This window comes from Solenopsis invicta, chromosome 3 (genome assembly GCF_016802725.1).
Source record: "Solenopsis invicta isolate M01_SB chromosome 3, UNIL_Sinv_3.0, whole genome shotgun sequence".
In the NCBI taxonomy this organism is placed as follows: Eukaryota; Metazoa; Arthropoda; class Insecta; order Hymenoptera; family Formicidae; genus Solenopsis; species Solenopsis invicta.
Genome location: NC_052666.1, coordinates 25,784,853 through 25,805,718, shown reverse-complemented (window position 1 = coordinate 25,805,718; position 20,866 = coordinate 25,784,853). Strand labels below are relative to the sequence as shown.

Genomic DNA, 20,866 nt, shown 5'->3' with positions numbered 1-20,866 from the left:
AATTATATTCTTAGTAACAAAATTGTTTACGTTCCATGCCACATGGGTCGATGTTGTATCAATGATCCACGAGGCGTGATGAACAAATCAAAGTTGGTTTGATTCGGAACGTGTTAAATACCTTTGCACAATAATTATAAAGTTTAATATATATTTGTTAGGTATCTTGACTCCTAATATGATTATGTTTTAAGAAGGTATAATTGCTGATATACAGTTTACATGTTCTTTCGTTTATTTGCATCAATTTATTAATTTCGGTCCATTAAATCACGGAGTTATTTTACGTTTCACAGCATTATGGTACATACTTGATTTACAATGAGTTTGCAAACGGCACAACATTTGCATGTAAATTAATACGGTTCCTTATTGGTGTTGGAGATCTGGCCACTCTTGAACTATTGTCTTTCGCTGTAATTGTTATATTTCAGTTTGCTTTTAATGCCAACCCAGCGACGACGTCTGTCACACATTAACTTTACTAAGGTCTAACAATGTAATATTACATGTAATTTATTTACGTTATTTATTTTTGGCGACAGTAACGTTTATGTGGATATGATTAGGGTTTAAGCGCACAATATTTGCTTGTTACTGCACTCATGCTTCAAGAAATTTATCACTTTGCTACTTGAGATCTTTCCGTTAATTTTTGCCTCGAATATTTCTTTGAAGGGCTCGTACAGCATTGAAGAAAAATAAAAACTTTAAAATTTAGATATATAAAGTAATAAAATTTGCCTAGTATTTTAGTAAGCTTTTTTTTAAATTTAAATTGGATTTTGTTTTAAATTATTAATTACTTTTACCAATTGTTAGAGTCATTTACAGTTTCTAGAATATTAATACGAAAGAAATTATTGAAGATAATCTTTCTATACGCATTTTGTATATTTAGTGGTTTTTGTATTTAAACGAATTGTATTTAAACAATTTAGTATGTATTATGTAATTTTTTTTATTTGTAAATTGAAAAATATTTAATATTATTATTCAATGAGACGTTTTGCAGCAACTTTATTATACTGAGAGAAAAAATATTTTTAAAAAGTTTTAAACAATTTCAAAAAAATTATTTATTTGGTGTGTTCTAATAGCTTATTTACTTGCAGTCAAGTTAAAATTTTTTTAATTGAAATATTTATATGTAAATAAAATAAAGAAATAATCTTTAAACAAATAATTTTTTCTAGAAGTTTTAGAAAATGTGTACTGTTAAACCATTTTTATATTTAAAATAATCAAATTTTTTAGATTAGGAAAATAATAAAGTTTAAAAATATTATTAGCTTATTTGTAAAATCATTATTTAAATATAAAAATGTAAAAATACAAAATTATATACTTTAGAGTAATATATTTAATATTTAAAAATAAATATTTTTACTTAAATAGAACACACAAATACTTGCATTAAAAGATACGGCTCAAAGAAATTTTTTTTTCATTAAAAATTTTCTCTCAGAGTATTTTCTTTCTTGACTGTAAATGATAAATTGAGATACTTTGTTCTTATGGTAATTAAATACAGCAAGAAGATACTATAATTAAGAATAAAAGTTTACTCATGAATGGGATGTTCATAACTGTTTCACTCTTGTATACAAGCACTTAACGGAAAGTAATCTTGACAAGACAAAACAGATCGCACCTACGCTAATATTTATATTTATGCACGAATAAAATATTAACATATCTTTAACGCAATGAAATGATTAGCAATGGAAAATGTATTAGTTTAACTTCCACAATGTTTCCTGCTTTAAATTTTTTTATATTTGAATTATGCTTTGAAATATATGTACAGTGTATTCACGAAACTTTGATAAAATCCTTCTCTTATTACGACTCTTTTAAAAATTATTGAAGCTATTATTAACGAAGCTATATTTGTAATAATATTATAGATATTTGTTTGCTTATATGTTATGTTGATATTGAAAGGTCACTTTCGTCGATCACCTATTTTTGTATTGGTCATAGATAATTATTATGTAATACACTATTTGAGTCACTGTATATTAAATACAACAGCATCTGTGCTTGTTAGTAAATCTTAGCGTATATATCATTTAGATGTTTTGCAGCAGCTTCATTACTTTTTCTTTTGATCATAAATGATTTTGTTCTTATAATAATTAAATATGGCAAGAAGATGCTATGTATAATCAAGAATAAAAATGTTTTTTATCTAACCAATTGTTTAGTCGATCAGCTAATCGTTAAAAAAAGGATTAAGATTTATAGAGAGAGAAAGTATATTTTATCACACTTGAAAATAATATTTTTGTTTTCCATTGTATTGAATATTTAGAAAAATCGGATTTTAAATTTACAGTTTTATTCTATAAGTCTTAGATAGCACTGATTGTAATATATATAAGTCACTTTTGATGAATGAACAGAGCTGATGTTAAATATCGTGCGATTATTAAATAAATTATACACAGTTTTAAATAAATTATACACACTAAAGAGATGCAGTTAACTCGCAAATTCATGTGTTTGTTTTTCTTGTCCATAATAGGGACAATGACTTAATGTCTATCGAGGGTGGTCAGCTTTCCAACAACAAAGTGTGCTCAGGACACTCTAGCAACCGTTGTGCGAATAATAGTAATAATAATAACGGTAACAATAACAATAACGTGGGTGGCCCGCTGATGTCTGTCACGCATCTGAACGGTCAAGTGAGTGGTATCAGTGCTCGCGGTATGGCGGTGACGGCCGCCACCTCATCGAACTCGATCGCCTTTAACACGGGGAGTGCCGGTGGCGGTGGCGGTGACTCGTGCAACCCTCTGACATCGTTGAGCACGTCAACCGGCAATCCGTTCAATCATTTTTCGAGCAACATGGACCTGGAATTCGAGCTCTTCCCCAGTTCCACGGTATGGGACTTGGATAGTAGCGCCGGGTGGACGGATAGGCCGGAGTCGAGAGCGAGCGGGCCACCAAACTCACGACCACCTTCCCAGCCATCCCCGACATCACCGAGTCCACAGGGAACCTTCTCTAATTCGACATTAATGCCTATGGGCCCAAGTCTTAGCCCCAGCGTCGCTCCTACCTTCAGTAATTCGTTCCCCTTCAGTCCCCTTCAGGAGACCACGCAGACGGCTACGTTGAGCAATGCCGCTAGTAGCGTCAACACTAATGGCAGCAGCAATGCCGGCAGTAGCGGTCTTAGCAGCAGTGTTGGTGGCGTCGGCAGTAATACCGTCCCGGCAGCTATCAAAAGGACGGAAGACAGCAACAAGAGCGGATGTCCTACTAGCAACAGTGGTGGCGGTGCTTCTACAATGGACAGTGCAACCTCCAGGACCAGCAACGCCGTTACCACCGCCGTTGAGACTCAGAATAGTGTTGTGTCCACCGAGTCCGGTAGGCTCAGAAACTTATTAACGAAGGGCCCGAGTGCTAGTGAAGATAGCCAGGACAATACGAATAACGATTCGGATAATCAGAAACATCGGATATTGAAGATCCTGTTAAACCAACAGGACGAAGACGACTATCATTCGGAGCATAAAGTGCGTACGAGCCCTAGCAACATGCCAAAACCAAGCATGGAGCACTCGAAATCGTCGCTAGGAAATAACAACATGTTATTGCAGGTAAATCGACTGTTTGTAACTGATTATTAGTAATATTAATACCTTAAAGAGAAATTAGATCAAAGAAAGAATGAAAAATATCAATTTTTTTAATGAAAAAAAAAAATAGTTTTCTGTATATTTTGAGCTACATAATATAATTTTTATGCAAATTAAAGAAGAATAAACGAGCTTGAGAGCCGCGCTAGATGTTGTACGCAATAATCAAAACAAAGAAATAAATTAAAATTTCAAGTAGACGTTTTGACCTTTAGTAAACGATTTTCTTCAGTACAAACAAAAGCAAGCATTAAATCTGTGGGAATTTGTAAATTAAAATTGCCCAGTGATGTTAGTTATAAATTAACGTAAAATAATCATGACCTCTCGGAAATGTGTATAAACACATATTTTGCTTCTAAGTATTTCGGATGTGATATTTGTATATTATTATTTTAAATTGAGACACTCGACCATGACTAAGACACAATTTTTCAGAACTTACAGTTTAAGTTTCCAAAATATGTGTCTATACACGTTTTCGAGAGGTCATGATTATTCTATATTAATTTATAACTAACAATCACTGGACGATTTTGATTTACGGATTCCCACAGATTTGATGCTTGCTTTTGTTTGTACTGAAAAAGACCGTTTATTAAAGATTGAAACGTATACTTGAAATTTGAATTTTATTTCTTTGTTTTGATTATTGTGTACAACATCTAGCGCAGCTCTCGAGCTCGTTTATTTTTCTTTAATTTGTGTTATTACATTGTTGAGCCTTTTTCATATCATTTGTTTATAATTTTTATGCCTAATTCTTTAACAGAAGAGCTTAGGTATATAATTCTCTCGCTATCTGAAATGTAAAAGCGGATACTTAAAAAAAATTAATAATTTTATTAAAAATTATGAATAATAAAAGTTATAAAAAACTGATATTTTTCAAATTAATTAATCTTTGGTTATTACCTTTATAATTTTTGTCTATATCGTTCTATAACAAAACTTATGTAGTTCGCTTAATCGATAAAAAAAAAATAAAAAATATTAATATTTGTTTGAGATATGAGCAGATAAAGGGCATCTTTTAGATATGATATAATAATAACTTAGGATTAAATTGTAGAAATGTTGTTTGAGGAAAAAACATTGGTCAAAAAATGTAGTCAATATATGAGAAAAAGAATAATTCAAATACAATATATTGGCTCAATAATCAGATAAAGGAAGTAAAATAGGGAAAAACAAATATATAAGTATTGAAAGAATATGAAGAACAAACTAGTTTTATTATTCATAATTGCATCTTAGGTGGGTAAGAATACTACAATATATTTGTGATATGAAGTTATTAAGTACTTCTTGTTTTCTATTAATTTTATCATTTGGTTGAAAGTCGGAAATTTTAATTAAATATATTATTTTTAAAATAAATCAAATATATTACTTTTGATTTTATAACTATTGCATTTTTCTCTACAAATTGTTATATTTAATGAATCTCATTATTTTTAATTCCTACACTACTTTTCTTTTTTTTTTGCTTTTTAAGTTATTAAACGACAAAACTGATGACGACGACGAAGAGACACGTGCCGGGTTGAAGAAAAGAAATGAACTTTTGCAACAACTGATGAAAGATCAGGACGAGGAGAGAAAGTTACAGGAACAACAGGTACGTTTCACATTGTAACTAGAAATATAAACGTGGCAATTCGATACATATTACGGACGCATATACGAATCAACGGCTACTATTCGCTTCTTTATAATATCGTAATCATATTGTCATCTACACATTCTAATTAATTTGACAAGCTTTTTTTCAAATTGTCATTTTCTTGCTAAATGAATTTATCAAGTTATGTTCTTACTTCTTCGACATTTTTAAATTATTGATCGGACAAGGCGAAGAGAGAAAACGAAGCAGCATTAAACAGAGTTTTAGATCTTTATCCCCTCTCCGTAAACGCAGATTGTTATTCTTTGTTGAAATAGGTAAAACCATGAACAAAGATTAAGGAGACGGAACTGCATAGGTTGGGGAGAAAAAAGTTGGTCACGAAAAATGTTCCGTGGACAATAACGTCGCCATCTTGAATACTGATTTTATCCTTGTTCATCAAATGTTAAAGATAAAACGATATACGCTAGTATTTTATGTTTGTCTAACATTTGGTCAAAGATGGCGACGCTATGGTTCACGGAACATTTTTTGTGATCACTTTCAATCTCTGCAGTTTTGTCTTTTTAGGTCGGTATTCATAGTCTATTCTTATTTCAAAACGGTCTTAACCCGTAATGGTCACACGGGGTCCAAAAGACTCCATGCGTTCTTCTTCTAACTTTAAGGGTAGACAGACCACTCAAAATCGAACAACCTTCTATGAAACTAATTTTTATCTGAAAGTGTACACTCTTGAGAAAATACTCCTAAATTTTTGTTGAATTATCTCAAAAATTAAAAATGTTATGAATATTTTTGTAAAAAAGTCAAATTTTGCAGTTTTTTCTATTTGATTTTTTTTATTATGTTAAATTCTAATTTAAAAAAAAATTATTAGATGATAAAGAGTAGACTTCAAGGTATGTCCAGTAAAATTTTTGCGACAAAATATCAAAAAGCTGGCAAATGACGACTGATTTTGTGCAGAGGGTTCCAGTGGACCCCATGTGACCATTATGTTATTATTTGGAAGTGTTACGGGTTAAGTAATGTTTTAACCTAGCGGGAATGTGGTGAAAAAAGATTACTTTGAATATGTGGCAGGGTGTGACATACCCTAATACAATAGTGTCTAAAATTTTGTTTACGCCAAAATTACATCAAATAACTGCAATATATTATAAAAAGGGATAATATAAGAAACAATTTTAATAAAAAGCAAATAATATTAAGCTCCAGCTACTCGAAGTTACTAAAATATCGCAATAAAAAATAAAAAATATACCAATGAAAACAACAGTATGTCATATCCCATTACATTCTCGCTGAGTTAAGATGCTAATACGGTTTTCTGATTGGTTGATGACATCTTAAGATGGTACTTAAGATGGTTTTAAATATAAATCGACTATGAATACCAGCCTTAATCTTGCTTCATGACTGATCCTAAAGAGTAAATGGGAAAGTGGGGGAAAGAACGTAAAGTTGAGAGAAAAAACGTATAGTGGGGGGAGGGGTAGAAAGGGGCGTAACATTTTCTGTTTGTAGAAACTTCACTAAACGATCATTGTTCTGTGGCAGAATCGAGAGAACGATCCTCTTTTGCGGAGTCTTGGATTCAATCCCGTCTCCACGTCTCCATCTCCGTCGCAGTCAGGTGAGCACATCGGTCTCGGGAATACGACGCAGGTAGGTCAAAAGAGGCCAGGAGAAGACGGCGATTTGAACATAGCTGTGAAACGACCTGTGGACGGCTCGCATCAGGTGTCTTCTTCGGGGACGAGTTCATCGAGTAGTGCGACGAGTAAATTGTGGGAGAAGAATAAAATGTTGGCGTCCTTATTAGCGAAACAGCCGCCGCAGCCAACGCCTATTACGCCGATTCCTGCGTCTGTGATATCAGCAACGCCACAGGTATGACTCAAATAAATTTCTTTTTGTTAAATTTGTACCTACACATCATGTATCATTAAGTATATTAAGTTTTGTGAATATAGGCCTCTTTGATTATATATCTCCAGGTTGTATACCTCCAATCATATATTTTTGATGTTTCTAAACGCAGCCCTAGACTGCTAACGGCATTCATTTTGCAGCCCTAGACTACTAACAGCATCTATTTTTGCAGCTCAAAATCTCAGTGCTGCCACGGTTAGAGAACTTCTAGAAGAGAGAATCGCCAAGGGGGGTCACGTGATCGAATCTGTGATTGGCTGGCGGAAATATGCAGATTTTGCATTGCAACGTCCATGCATTGGCCGGCACGCATCACGCGGAATCATCGATGGTTTCTCGCGACAAAGCCTGTCAACGCATTGACGTCGCAATGCGAAATCTGCACATTTCCGCCAGCCAATCACAGAGTCGGTCACGTGACCCCCCCTTGGCGATTCTCTCTTCTAGAGGTTTTCTACCCACGGTCATTGACTCTGTTCTTGAGGAAATTTTCCACACTGAGAAAGTCGCTATCTTTCTACATACTTATAGTTCATGATTAACGTAACGACCAATAAGCTCTAGTCGTTACATTAATCATGAACTGCGAGTATGTAGATAGATGGTGACGTCTTTGGAAAATTTTTTGAGGGACAGAATCAATTACCGTGGGTGTACCTTAGGGCCACCCAAACTTTAACCAAACTCCGATAAGCTAACCGACCAGCTAGTTCATCGGAATTAACGAATTGCATTTATCATTTCATATAACAGACAATTGCGATTGGTCAATTAAACAGCGAAACATATAATTTTCTACATGAAGCGATAATTTAGAATGCGTTCCGTTATTCAATCAAAATATTGAAAATCTATAATAAATGTAACATGAACTATGAAGATCAGTTCTTTTTAGCTAAACTGGCTGCACTAGAGTTTATTTTTCTTTTTCCAACGTGAAGGGTAAAAGATAAACTGTTAGCTAACGCTGCCAGTTTAGCTAAAAAGAACAGGCCTTGGAATTTTAGTATTTGCAGTGAATTTCGGAATGTAGTTTTTATAGATATTCATTTATCATTGAAATTATCAGGTGATGCATTAGGTCTACTCATGTGCTCGCGTTGAGTGCACTTTTTGCATTCAGTATCTTCACTGTGTCTCTCTCTCTCTCTCTCTCTCTCTCTCTCTCTCTCTCTCTCTGCTCCTATGCTCAAATATATATTTATCTCGTTTTAAGTGCAAAAATTTTTAGGAATTTTAAGTAGCACGAACAAACCTATTACAAGTACGTATATGTTTTAAATTTAGGCACTTCTTGCATTTTTGCATCATAGATCTATTATATATGGACTGCGTACAGCTATAATATATGTCGGGATTGTATGAAGTCGGCAGAACAGAGAGAGATAGGAAGAGTTGTATCATTTCTTTATTCCATATATGCATGCTAGTGGCGCGACGTCATGCGTACGCTAGTATCCCTTTTCTTCCGTTTTGTAACAGCACACACGTTGCGCGCATATATGGAGCAGAGAAATGGTACAATCAGGGGCGACTATCCACTAGAGGTCTCCAATCTAGAAGACCACCCCCTCCCGTTACTTGCTTTTTAAATTATTTTCAAAATTATTTAAAACTAAATTTTTTCTGCAATTAATAATTCTTATAAAATTAAAAAAATAATATATTAAACTTTTATTTATTTAAAATAAATAGATAATAGTAAACATTCAAACAATTTGAATAAATTCATAACATCAAAAATCTTTATTTCTGAGGTAGTTTCTTTATTCTACAGATTTAAAAATGAATTTTTTGAAAGTATAAACTAATAAGATAATAATGCATATACTGACCAATTCGTGTAATTAAAAAGAGATTGACAATTTCATGGACACTAAATAGAAAAATGTCAAGACTTAATACTGATTAATGATTTTTAATATTATATGTAATTATCTTAAGACAAGAAATATTTAAATTTTCAGAATAATAATTTATAATTGAAACACGTAATTAGCTTGTTGACGCCAAAAATTAAAAATTTAATATGATAAATTTAAATTGCCAATCAGAATTCTATTTTTAAAATTTAACATCAATTAAATAACCATTATTAAAAATAATAACATTACCAACCACTAGTTATAATAGTGCTAATAACTGACTTGACTCTTTGCTTTTTTAATTTGTCACATTAAATTATAATTTATTTTTTAATTAGGACAAGCTGCCTCGCTTAAAACAGCAACAGCAGCAGCAACAGCAGCAGCAGCAGCAGCAACAGCAGCAGCAGCAGCAACAACAACAGCAGCCGCAACAACCACAACAGCAGCAGCAGCCTTGGACCGGTGGCAATATGCAAATTGCTGGTAATAACGCGATCACGACGACCGCAACGTCGACGCGTCCTCTCCAAAGCCAGTCGAGACAACTACCTCGAGCAACCAATACCTACCTCACTCACGTGCTAAGTCAGGTAAGCACGATTTAATTTAATTAACATTAAAAATTGTAGATTAATGCTTTAACCGAAAATCTTGGAACATAGTTGCATGTATATTGCCTTTCTATTAACAATCGCTTATAAATAAAGAATTTTGTCTGAAAATTTATCATAAAAATCATAGTAGTTGTGGGACGACATATTTTGAAAAAATGTAATTCTTTGATTTAGTAATATCCATTACAATAAGATATAAAATAACGTTTGAATAAACTTTATTAAAATATACAGTAAAATTTCAATAATTTAAAAATAAGTTGAGCAGTTTACAATTTTTTATTATTTTAAATAAATTAGATATCAAATAATAGTAAACATATAAAATATTTTATATTTATTTTATAATATAGCTCTTTAATTAAGATAGCTCTTCAATCTGATTTATTATAAAATATCTTTATAAAATGTATATTTCAAAAATTTTTATTGTTATAATATTTGATAAATCACCAAGAATTATTCCATGCTTATCATCAAGCATGATAAAGTTCATAACATATTTTACGATAAAATATAACGAAATTTCTCTGTGTATATATATGCTTTATCAATGAGAAATTACTTTTTTGAAATGCGTGTATATATTTTTTGTAACTAAAAAGAGGGAGAAAAACCAATATTTTTAATTAGATTTGACCCCTTTGGTACAGAAAACAGATACATAACTTTCTGCGTCATGTTTATATGAAATACTATGTTTATATGAAATGCTAATAATTTTTTGAAATTTTGATTACTCATGTAGGAAGGATGTACGGAAAAATGTATACTTTAAAAGGTTAAAAGAAAATCTTTTGGTGACGGGACATTCCATGTCCTATCTATATCATTGTATATATTAATTCTTGGACAAATATTGATTCTTGATCATTGCATTTAAAACTTACACTATGAACCATTAATAATTTTAAACATATATTGTTTTTACAGCAACAGGCCCCAATGGGACCAATTGAATCCAAGTTTGCGAGTGGAGAATACCGTCAGACTGATAACGACCCAGCTAACTGGGATAATCAGTCATCAGATCCGGATCTCTCGGAAATTCTGGATCAAGTTATCGAAATTATGCCAGGCGAAGCTATTACAAGTAAGTGTAATAATAACTATGAAATGCTTCTTCCTTTGTGTTCTTAGTCTTTTATTAGAAACGATAAACTTTTCTTAGCATATTTCTGTATTGTGCGCTTTTTGTAATTTTTACATATATATGAAATTTGAAGTTTAAACGATTAGTTCTGAATGATCTATTTTGAGGGGTTTTTATGATAAGATGCTTTCAATGGTTTGCCATTGCCTTACGAAAGATAGTGATCAAAATAAAATCCGACATTTCTTAGATTTAATCCTGGGCTTTTGGCACAGAAACTAGACGCACAACCTTCTGCGTCACGATTGCTATGTTTATATGAAATGCTAAACTATAATCTTTCAAAATTTTGATTTTCTGATTTCGCAGATATGATATATTAAAATTATATTTTGATATGATTGTAAATTTTTACAATGTTTTTTTATAAAATTATATTTAAATTTTATTGCATAATACATGAGATTTTAGTAAATTATTTATAGAATCGAAAATTATACATTTTATAAATAATCTAAACTTTCGTTGTTGCAGTACATATCAAGTAAACTCAAATTTGTTTACTTTTTGTGACATTTTTTACTAGATAATATTACTTGATACGGTGATTCGCTTTAGCTTGAATACGATTTGCAATAGATTCGAGTAATTGTGTAACTGTTTTAGGAACAATTAATTGTTTGCGGGGAACAATAATGCAGTCAGTCGTATGTGGCAGCGAAAGTAATTATATATTATTATAAAGATTATACTTTTTATATATCTAACGGATTTGTTTGTTTATGACAGGAACTCTAGATGTTATCGAAGTGCCGGATAACGAGTCATTGCAAATTCACGCTATTCAGCAGATGTTGATGGGTTGTGAGAGTGGTCTGATTTCGACGTCTTCCAGCATAACTATGTCTGGCACGCCTCCAGCCTATTCCACCGCGGTAAATTTTCTTTTTTTTTTCTAAGTTACTTATTTTTTAAATTAGCCTTGTTTGTTTTTGTTAACCCGAAAAACTCATCTTTCGAAGGATTGTGGTTGGATTACTTTTTACCTCTACTTCATTGAACAATCAAAAAGTCACGCTACATAGAAGTATAATATATAAAACAGTGTTTGAGTTTCAAATGATTTACATTCTTGTAATAAAGGAGGTATACGAGTAATCTTTTTAAGTCAATTAGCCATCGCTAGCTAAAAAAATTTTTAAATTTGTGTCATTTTATAAAAATAATCTAAATTGTTGAATTTCATTACAGTTGGGAACCGCGCCTGTGACGACTGCCAGTCACAGTTACCAGCCACCTCCCATGTACCAACAGCCCAGGATGAGGTTCAATGCTCAGCCAGGCATTAGACAGACCGGCCAGTTTGCGCAGTTGCAATTGCAACAGCAGCAACGTTCTAAACTTATACATCAGCAACAACAGCAGCAACAACAGCAGCAGAAGCAACGCTTGCTACAACAGCAACAGCAACAGCAACTGCTTATCCCATCGAATGCTACTGCGACAGATCAAATTACCAGTGGCATTCATAACATCGACAACCTTTTGAACAATACTGTTGCGCCGCCGAATGTGTCGTTGCAGGTATACAATTTATCACGAAAGCACAATAGTAGTAGTAGTAGTAGTAGTAGTAGTAGTAGTAGTAGTAGTAATAGTAGTAGTAATACTAATAGTAGTAATGAGATATATCAGTCCTTACATGTTACTTAGATTTAAAGAGTTTCTCTGTGACTCCTATTAAAGATTATGAATTTAGAAATCTGTATTTATGGGATAAATAGATTCAAACTTGTGATTTGTGACGAGTCCATTGTTCTTGTACGGAGCTACACGACATCCCATCGTAAAAGAATAAGGAATAAAAAAATTAAAAGAAAAATTAGAAATAAAAAATTATTAGAGCAACTTTTTTCTCTCTATTTTTATATCAAATAAAAACGAAAGATATCTGAAATTTTGAAGTCGAATTGTGCAAAATATAATTATTCGTAATCTTTAATAAATTGTTTTAACTCATGTGTAATAAAAGTGTTAATTGCTGTTTCATTGTTTAGATACAAAATAATGCTACAAATGTTGCATTTTCCCTTATTCAGCGATCGAGTGTCCCAGATTCTCAAGTTTCTCCAGGTTATGGGGCATCCGTCCAGATGGCTTCTGGTCATCGAGTCACTCACTCGTATTCCCACCCATCAACGATACCACAGCAGTAAGTAACTCTGTTATGTTAAGTATCCTGGAAGTGTTATTCAATCCGGAAAAAGCTTTATTTAGTGCTTTCTATTTAGTGACACAAGTCAATACAAGTGTCATTCTTTATTATTCTTTGAAGAATAATAGAACGATGTTTGTGTCAACTTGTGTCGTTAAATGGAAAGAGAATCCATTAAAGTTCTTATCGCATGATTTCTTTTTTGTTGCAGTCATATTGTGAATAACAATTTCAACAGTGGTCAACAAGTGTCAGCCGCGGCAAGACTTTCGCCACATTCTCCGGCCGGTATACTGTCGTTTCCTCACCCACAACCATTGTCACCACGAGTGGCACAAGTGAGTTGATTACGAAAACTGTTTTTACATCAGATAACACAACAAGTTAAAAAATACACAAGTTGTTTCTAGAAGCATTAGAGTTGAGAATTAATTGAAAAATTAATTGAGGCTTATTATTAGTTTTGAAAGATGCGAAATTTGAAATATGTAAAGCTTTAACCAATTTTTTTTATGTGAATAACTATGTAAGCTAAATGTTAATGCAATGCATAAAAATTATTTAAATTATAATATGTTAGCTTTCTACTTATATTTTATAGTATGATACATTTATTGTTTTTCTCTGTTAATTTTTTTCAAATTTGACATATGTTTTATTTTTCTGAATATTTTTATACGTTTGCACGATATATGCGCTAGGGCAATTACGGCAACACACCGAGATTATTCAACGTGAACCAGGTGAGATCGCAGCAGCAGGTCACGGCGCAACAACAGTTACAACAGCAGCAACAACGATCGATGCCCTCGCCGGGGACGGCAGCCTCCGCCCGGCAATCCCCGTTTCCTGCCGAAGCGTTTCCTCCACCGACATCGCCCACGGCCAGTCAGTTCCCACCGGGTCCTAATACTGGTGCACCAAATCCGTCGGCCCAGTATAGGTTGCAACGGACTACGTCTACGCCTTCTGCTACGACTCAGTTGCCAGGTACGTATTGTTTCTCGTGAATTGTCAAATCGTTGAACTCAAGTGATTGTTATACCTCCTCTTTAACGTTTGAATTATCGCAGTTAAAACAGTTAGGATCGGATGTGAAGAAAAAGAGGAAAGGAATCGATTTTGCGACCGTATAAAAAACATTGCTTCGAATTTGCAATAATGAGAGATGTTTGTGTGGATAATATTGATTGGAAATATATATATATATATATATATAATTTAGGATATATTGGTAATTAAATAAAAAATTATATTTGAGTCCTTCATTGTTTAATAGCAATGAAGTAATAGTAAATATGGGGTCTTATGCGGTGTGTGAAACAACAATTTGATGAAAATTATATATTTATATATTTAGTTGTAAGATTAGAAATATAAGCGTAGTCGGAAAGTCGTTTTACCGTGCCAACGCGTGTTTAACTTAATTCGAGTTAGTTGATTAAAATACATTAACAACTTTAAAAAAAAATTTTGCAATTAAAAAGTTATTTTTTATCATATTCTTTGACTATTTTTCAAATATAATATCGGTAAATCGACTTCTGTACAGAATATTCTGATTAGGGTAATATTATTTAATGTTTAAGTCGTAACGGTCATATTTTTGTCATCTATTAATAAGAGGGAGATTTATTGCGTAATTCTTAAATAGGCGGTTTACGTCGATTTTAATGCGTTTAAATAATGCTCGATTTCGCTTCATTCGCGGGTAGTAGCAAAGATATTCTCGAGTAAGTATTTGCGTATAGTTTCTACATAGAAGTTGATTTTTACGGTAAAATCCAGTATGCGATTTAATATATAATTATACGCGCGATGGAAGCTGTGATTGGTATATATCAAAGATTTTGTTCCGAGGTCGCGGTAAGTACGTACAGATTAAGATTAACTTTATTTAATCTACTAAACTGTGCGTAGATTAGTCGGGTATGCGCATAGACTTTATTAGTATTTTTTTATGCCTGTATATCTCTCGATGTTTTTCTGTGAATAGAATTACGTAATATATTGTGTCATACGAATTCTTTATAGAAGGAAAGCGCAATTCTCTGAGTAATGTAGCAGATTATGCATAATTTGTGATTTAATCTTTTAATAATTTATGATTGGAACGATGTGTTATACTAGAGATTGAAATGCTTTCTTATCATAATTTTTCTATCAATTGTCTCTTTAGCAAAAAACTTAATATAATTTTATTTTTTTAGTCGCGCGAAATTTCAATCAATTTCTTTCTTTAACACGAGCTCAGCATTCCAGTATAATTATGGGATAAAGATATTTAAAATATTTTAACAAAATGAATAAGATAGAATGCATTTTCTATATGAAGGATTTATAGTTTTTTAATCATTAAATATTAGACAATATTTGCAAAATTTTTAGTGGTCTTCGATTTTATCGTATAATATTTACTAGTGGTTCTTTGCGAGTATAAAGTCTAACAAAATAGTATTGTATGTCAAAAGCTCTACTTATCAACAAACTCGGAAATAAGAAAGTTTTATTTATTTGGCATACTGTTACCTGCTTTTAACTTTCGGCTAGTGGAATCGCCCGCGATTCGGATGCATTAATTATATTCAGCCGGTTGTTTAATTTATTCAACATATAGATTTCGATCTTGATATTATGTGCGTGGCTATTTGATGATGAGCGCTGGCATGGTACATGAAAGCGAAATTAGAGGCGTTTAAATGTTTCGACAAAGGCTGGCGATGGGCAACCCGGGTATACACGATTGATGTTGCAGGTGGGATTGGCTCGCCTCGGCACTACGGCGGCGTGAGTAAGGAACAACCTCTTCCTTCACCTAGTCATTCACACTCGGCAACACCTACCCATAATCAACACAACGCTACCAATACACAACACTTTACGAGTCAACAACATACCCCTATGCTATACCAACACACGAACGCCAACACTATCAACACGGCAGACATGCAGAACAGTCAGTACTGTTACGATCGGTCGTCAGTACCACTCTATTCATCTGGCGGGGAGGCGCAAGATGCCAGGTCACTGCCTTCCGGTAACCCTGTGAATCACCAAATGGGTGGTAAGTCATGTGACTTCTTAATGTCATGTGACACTTCATTATCATCATCACCACCTTGTCTCTCGTTAAAAAATAAAAATTGTCGTCACCACCCTTACCAACATATGTATTATCATAACCAATATTATATTCACTATCGACAGCGGCAGCAGCAGTATTAGCGGATGCAAAGCATGTATTGGGTATTTGGAAACATGTAAATTTTTCTCTCTTTTCACCCTTTTCTTGTTTTTCTTTTTAACGATGTTTAATAAGATGTTCATGTTTCGGTTAGTTGTTCGTCTTTTCATTATTTGATATATCTAAAAAATAACTTTATCTTTATATAAAGTGCCATGCATATTTTACATAAAGTGAGAGATAGTTTATCTACATAAAATGAAAGATAGTCTAGTTTCTAGTTTATTTCATATACTTTGAAATAAAAGAACAGAATACTTAACATCTATTGATAAGAATTAAAATCATTGATTAGTTTTATTAGTGAGGTTTAATGTCATTTTATATTAGCAGTTATATTTATTATTGATATATTTTGCTTTTTACATTAAATTTCTAAATTTAGTTAGAAAGATAATCTAGGGGCTTATAAAATTAATTTATATATAGTATGAGAGAGAAAATAGCGCAAATTTTATTTAATATTTTTAAAATTTAAACAACTTTCACAAATCGAAGTTTTAATCATTGCGCACATTTCTTAAAAATTGTCATTTATCATCTTAGACATTCCAATTGTTAAACTCACATTATTAAACTCATGATTCATTTCTTGTTTGAGGTAATCATTTTTATGTATTTAATTATAAACTGTCATTCTATGTAAATGCAAGAGTATACGCTAAATGTTGCATGTATTGCTTTCTTTATACGTAATTGTAATTTTCATTAAATGTTATAACTATTACTATAACGCTAAATGTGTGTAAGTTGATAATAATTTATGTTTTTAGTTTTAGTTGTAGCCAATTCGTAGAAAAAGAATCATTTATATCAACATACGCACTGTAATATACAAAGACATAGACCGTATAAGATTGAGAAATAAATTAATGCATTAATATGAATGGATAGGAGAATAAAAGTTGAACTTGTTTTTTATTTAAATTGTTTAATTTAAAAAATTGCGGAAATTAAAAAAAAAATATTTTATATTAGCCATATTAATATAAACTTTTTTAAATAATTAAAAATTGTATATGTATATTTATGGTACATTAACTTTTTTATGTTAATCTTTATTATGTTAATCTTACAACATAATCTTAAAATAATAACAGCGGGAATAATCAGTGCCGGATTTATTTGAAAGACTTTATTTGTTAATTGTTTGAATAGAAATATGTTTTAAATTGCGAAGTAAAAATGGTCATATTCTTTCGTTAATTCAATAGCTTCTACTATCAAAATGTGGAAGTAAATTTATAAAAAATAGTAATTATTAAAGCATTTGATATTTCTCATATCTTATTAACATGTAATTTAAGTTAATGCGTCTTCTATTTATAAAATTTGACAAAAATGAGAGAGATAAGACGCGAAGATTACTAATCTGTATCTCTTTATATTGAATGGTGCTACAATTTTAAAAAGAGAGGGCGTCTTTACGCTTTCTCTTTTTTATTTTTTATTAATCAATTTTGATATACTATTTAATTACAGATGGCGCAATCCATGCTCTATGTCTTTGGTAATTTATCATATATAAATACGAATCTCATCTGATACGTCAGATCGAGAGAGCTGTAATTATATATTGTAAATAGAGAATTCTCTGTGTATGTTCTATTGTATCTCTTGGTATATTGTACTGTGACTCTTTTATTATCAAATTGTTATTGTTGCATTAAATTCCATTTCTAATTTTTTATACTAGTTATATTGTATCTTATGAGACTAGGAAAACCAAATCGTAAGTTTGAATATTTCTGTGATCATTAAAGTTCCTATGGAGTTCTCTCATCTTTCTAGATTACATGTCTTAAAATGTACAGACCAAAAAAATTTTCTGATCTTAAGAAAATTATGTAATGGAAAACGTGTATGGAAATTGAAATGAATCATTCAAATTAATAAATCTAGGTGAATCTAATGATATAAAGGACCAATATAAAAACCAGTAAGGTCAACAATGAGCAAATTAATATGACTTATAATTATCATGAATATGTAATTGCGATTAATAAATGACATCCTAATATATCACATTAATAATTTGTTTATTGTTGATCTTACTGTTTTCTATATTGCTTTGCATAATACGAGCTGTTCATCAATTATTACTTATTTTGAATATAGAATTGATCTATCTAACTGTGCTTGTAAATCTTGTTCTGCACTTCTTTTCTATCGCTTTATTCTGTCTCTTGTTTTGCTATTTATTCGCGTGATTTTAACAAATTTCAATAAGTTAGACAGCTCTGATGTAGAATACGACTGAATTTAGTTAATTTAAGAAATATTTGTATATCTCATTTTTATGAGATTTGTATATGTACCCAAAATAGGTTTATTTATACTTGTACCATATATACCTGCACTACATGTATATGCTTGTAATCCAAGCATCACTATCACAGCTAGTAATATACATGATTTGGCTTAATCATCACCTGCACTATTCACGAATATGTACTGTGACTCGAACAACACTACGACAATGTATCGTTGCGTTTATTGTACTGTAAATCGTGTAATTTCGTAATGATGTCATATACCATTGAATATTATTTATCTTATTCTTTCGAATTACTAAAATTATATGAGCAGTCCATTAGCCAAAGCAGTTATCTCTATTGAAATATTATTTTATTAAAGCGAAAAGACTTGTATAATTATCACATTCAAGCTATTAATAATTTTTTTTTATTAAGACAAATTGATTATTTTAGTAAATAAATGTTTACATGAGAAATACAATTTTTATTTATTAAATTTTTAAAATGCGACTTGACTGCTTTTATAGTTGAAGAAAGAATTTAGTTGATTTTAGAACTGAAGGTTCTGAAAACAAAAATTTTCTTTTCTACATAAATGTAAAAATAATTATAATAAATCATGATATTTTAATGATCTTTTGATAAAAATGATTTAAATCATTTTTATTAAAACAAAAAATATTTTAAAAATATAAAAATAAAAATTTATATTATGTTGTACAAAATTCATTTAATTATTGAAAAAATACAGTATTTTTTTTATTTTTATTAAATGTAAAATAAAATACTAAATACAGAGAAAAAATTAACAAAATAAGTTCAAATAATAAAATAAAAAAGTAAGAAAAATAATTAAAAAATAAGTAACTGCATACTACTAAGTAAATATAATTATATTTGCAATATTACAGAGTTGCATTTTAAAAATATTTTTTAAATATTTTAGTTTGTAAATAAGAAGTTAACGAATTTAAGAACTTCAATATTTAATTTATATTTTTAATATAGCTGCTTTTGCATATTGGCTACTCATATATGAAAATAATGTATATAGATATTTTGTTATGTATTACTTACAGACGGACTATAGTTTGAGAAACATGACATTTTGAGAAACAAAATTTTGCTAATAATAAAGATTATAAGTAAATTACTCGATTAAATGGAAAAGAATCAGTGCAGGATTTTAATGCTTGATAATATGTTTTGTATAATTCTATTACGGTTCTTCAAATTTTGTGCGCTTATTATTTGTGGTCTTGAAATACAGTTCTAAATTGAATAATAATATCACAATATTAAATTGATACTCATTCAATTGATTAGTATTATTATATTGATTGTCAATTCAACATTGCGACGTTACTATTCTGGTTTAGAACTGTATTCAAGACCGAAAATAACAAGCACGCAGTTTGAAGAACTATAATATGTGTCTTATTGTACATACGTATGTATGTATGTATGTATGTAAAAAAATATTATCAAATGCTTATCTTGCTCTGGGCCCTTTTTGATTTTTCAAAACTTTACATCATTTTCGTCATTCCCTTAATTCCTTAATTGAATAAAATCATCATGAATGCCCATGAACGTAATAACATTAAGTTATCTTGAATTATTGGAAGGTAATTTAATGTTATGGATATTGTTATCATTAATCTGTTTCCGTTTGTACACAAGCGTGGACATCTTTGCTTTGATAGTCAAAGATGTCGACAGAAATTGTGTTATATTGTAATTATGTACGCGATAGCAATTAAGAGATATATAGCCGAACTCCCTTAATTTCAATTTACTGGGACCAATCAGACTCTGTTCTCAACTTTTCCTTCTCACATTCTAACAGCAATGCGTAGAATGAAATTGGGTTTGTTCGGCATAGCGAATCGTGTTTAATTTCTCTAATACTTGAGACTAATTTGTTGAATCTAAAGGTAAGAATCAATCAATACAAAATTGTTATCTCGGCAGAACGTAATTAATGTTGCAGTCATTACTATATGTGCCTATAATTTTACTAGTCATTTTCATTCTAAGTACGCAAGTGCGAGATAGTGAGAATAAAAGAATTCCAGCTTACGATGTGCTAGTTTTGGAGATGAAGATAGGGAAGGTTCAAGATTTAAGATAGTTCGACTATTACACATTTTCAATTGTGATACGCAAAATGTAACATGATTGAAAATATCATAGCGTAAGCTTGCATTAAAATTTCGAGAATGCTGACGTTAATAAGGTATTGACTTATTAAAGTATTTCCAGGACATGGGATGATTAATTTCAGTGTGAAAAGTTATATCCCGTTTTGCGTAGCACGAAAAGCTCTGAAAGTGACGAATGCGAT

The 20,866-nt window shown here is 31.2% G+C and overlaps 1 protein-coding gene across 14 annotated transcripts in view; it reads left to right on the top strand.

Annotated features, from left to right (window-relative positions):
- Positions 1–20,866, top strand: part of LOC105197264 (nuclear receptor coactivator 3) — a 163,471-nt gene that overhangs the window by 132,573 nt on the left and 10,032 nt on the right. For 7 of the 14 annotated variants that reach the window (XM_026133199.2, XM_026133191.2, XM_026133194.2 and 4 more), the window contains 12 exons: positions 2,531–3,620; positions 5,158–5,280; positions 6,853–7,185; positions 9,431–9,685; positions 10,643–10,802; positions 11,469–11,525; positions 11,592–11,737; positions 12,054–12,386; positions 12,860–13,014; positions 13,229–13,355; positions 13,719–14,007; positions 15,773–16,081. In XM_026133199.2, the coding sequence (XP_025988984.2) occupies positions 2,531–3,620; positions 5,158–5,280; positions 6,853–7,185; positions 9,431–9,685; positions 10,643–10,802; positions 11,469–11,525; positions 11,592–11,737; positions 12,054–12,386; positions 12,860–13,014; positions 13,229–13,355; positions 13,719–14,007; positions 15,773–16,081 (3,377 nt within the window). The remainder of the gene's footprint in view (positions 1–2,530; positions 3,621–5,157; positions 5,281–6,852; positions 7,186–9,430; positions 9,686–10,642; positions 10,803–11,468; positions 11,526–11,591; positions 11,738–12,053; positions 12,387–12,859; positions 13,015–13,228; positions 13,356–13,718; positions 14,008–15,772; positions 16,082–20,866) is intronic. The other 7 variants (XM_026133196.2, XM_039447280.1, XM_026133197.2 and 4 more) reach the window with 6 other exon arrangements.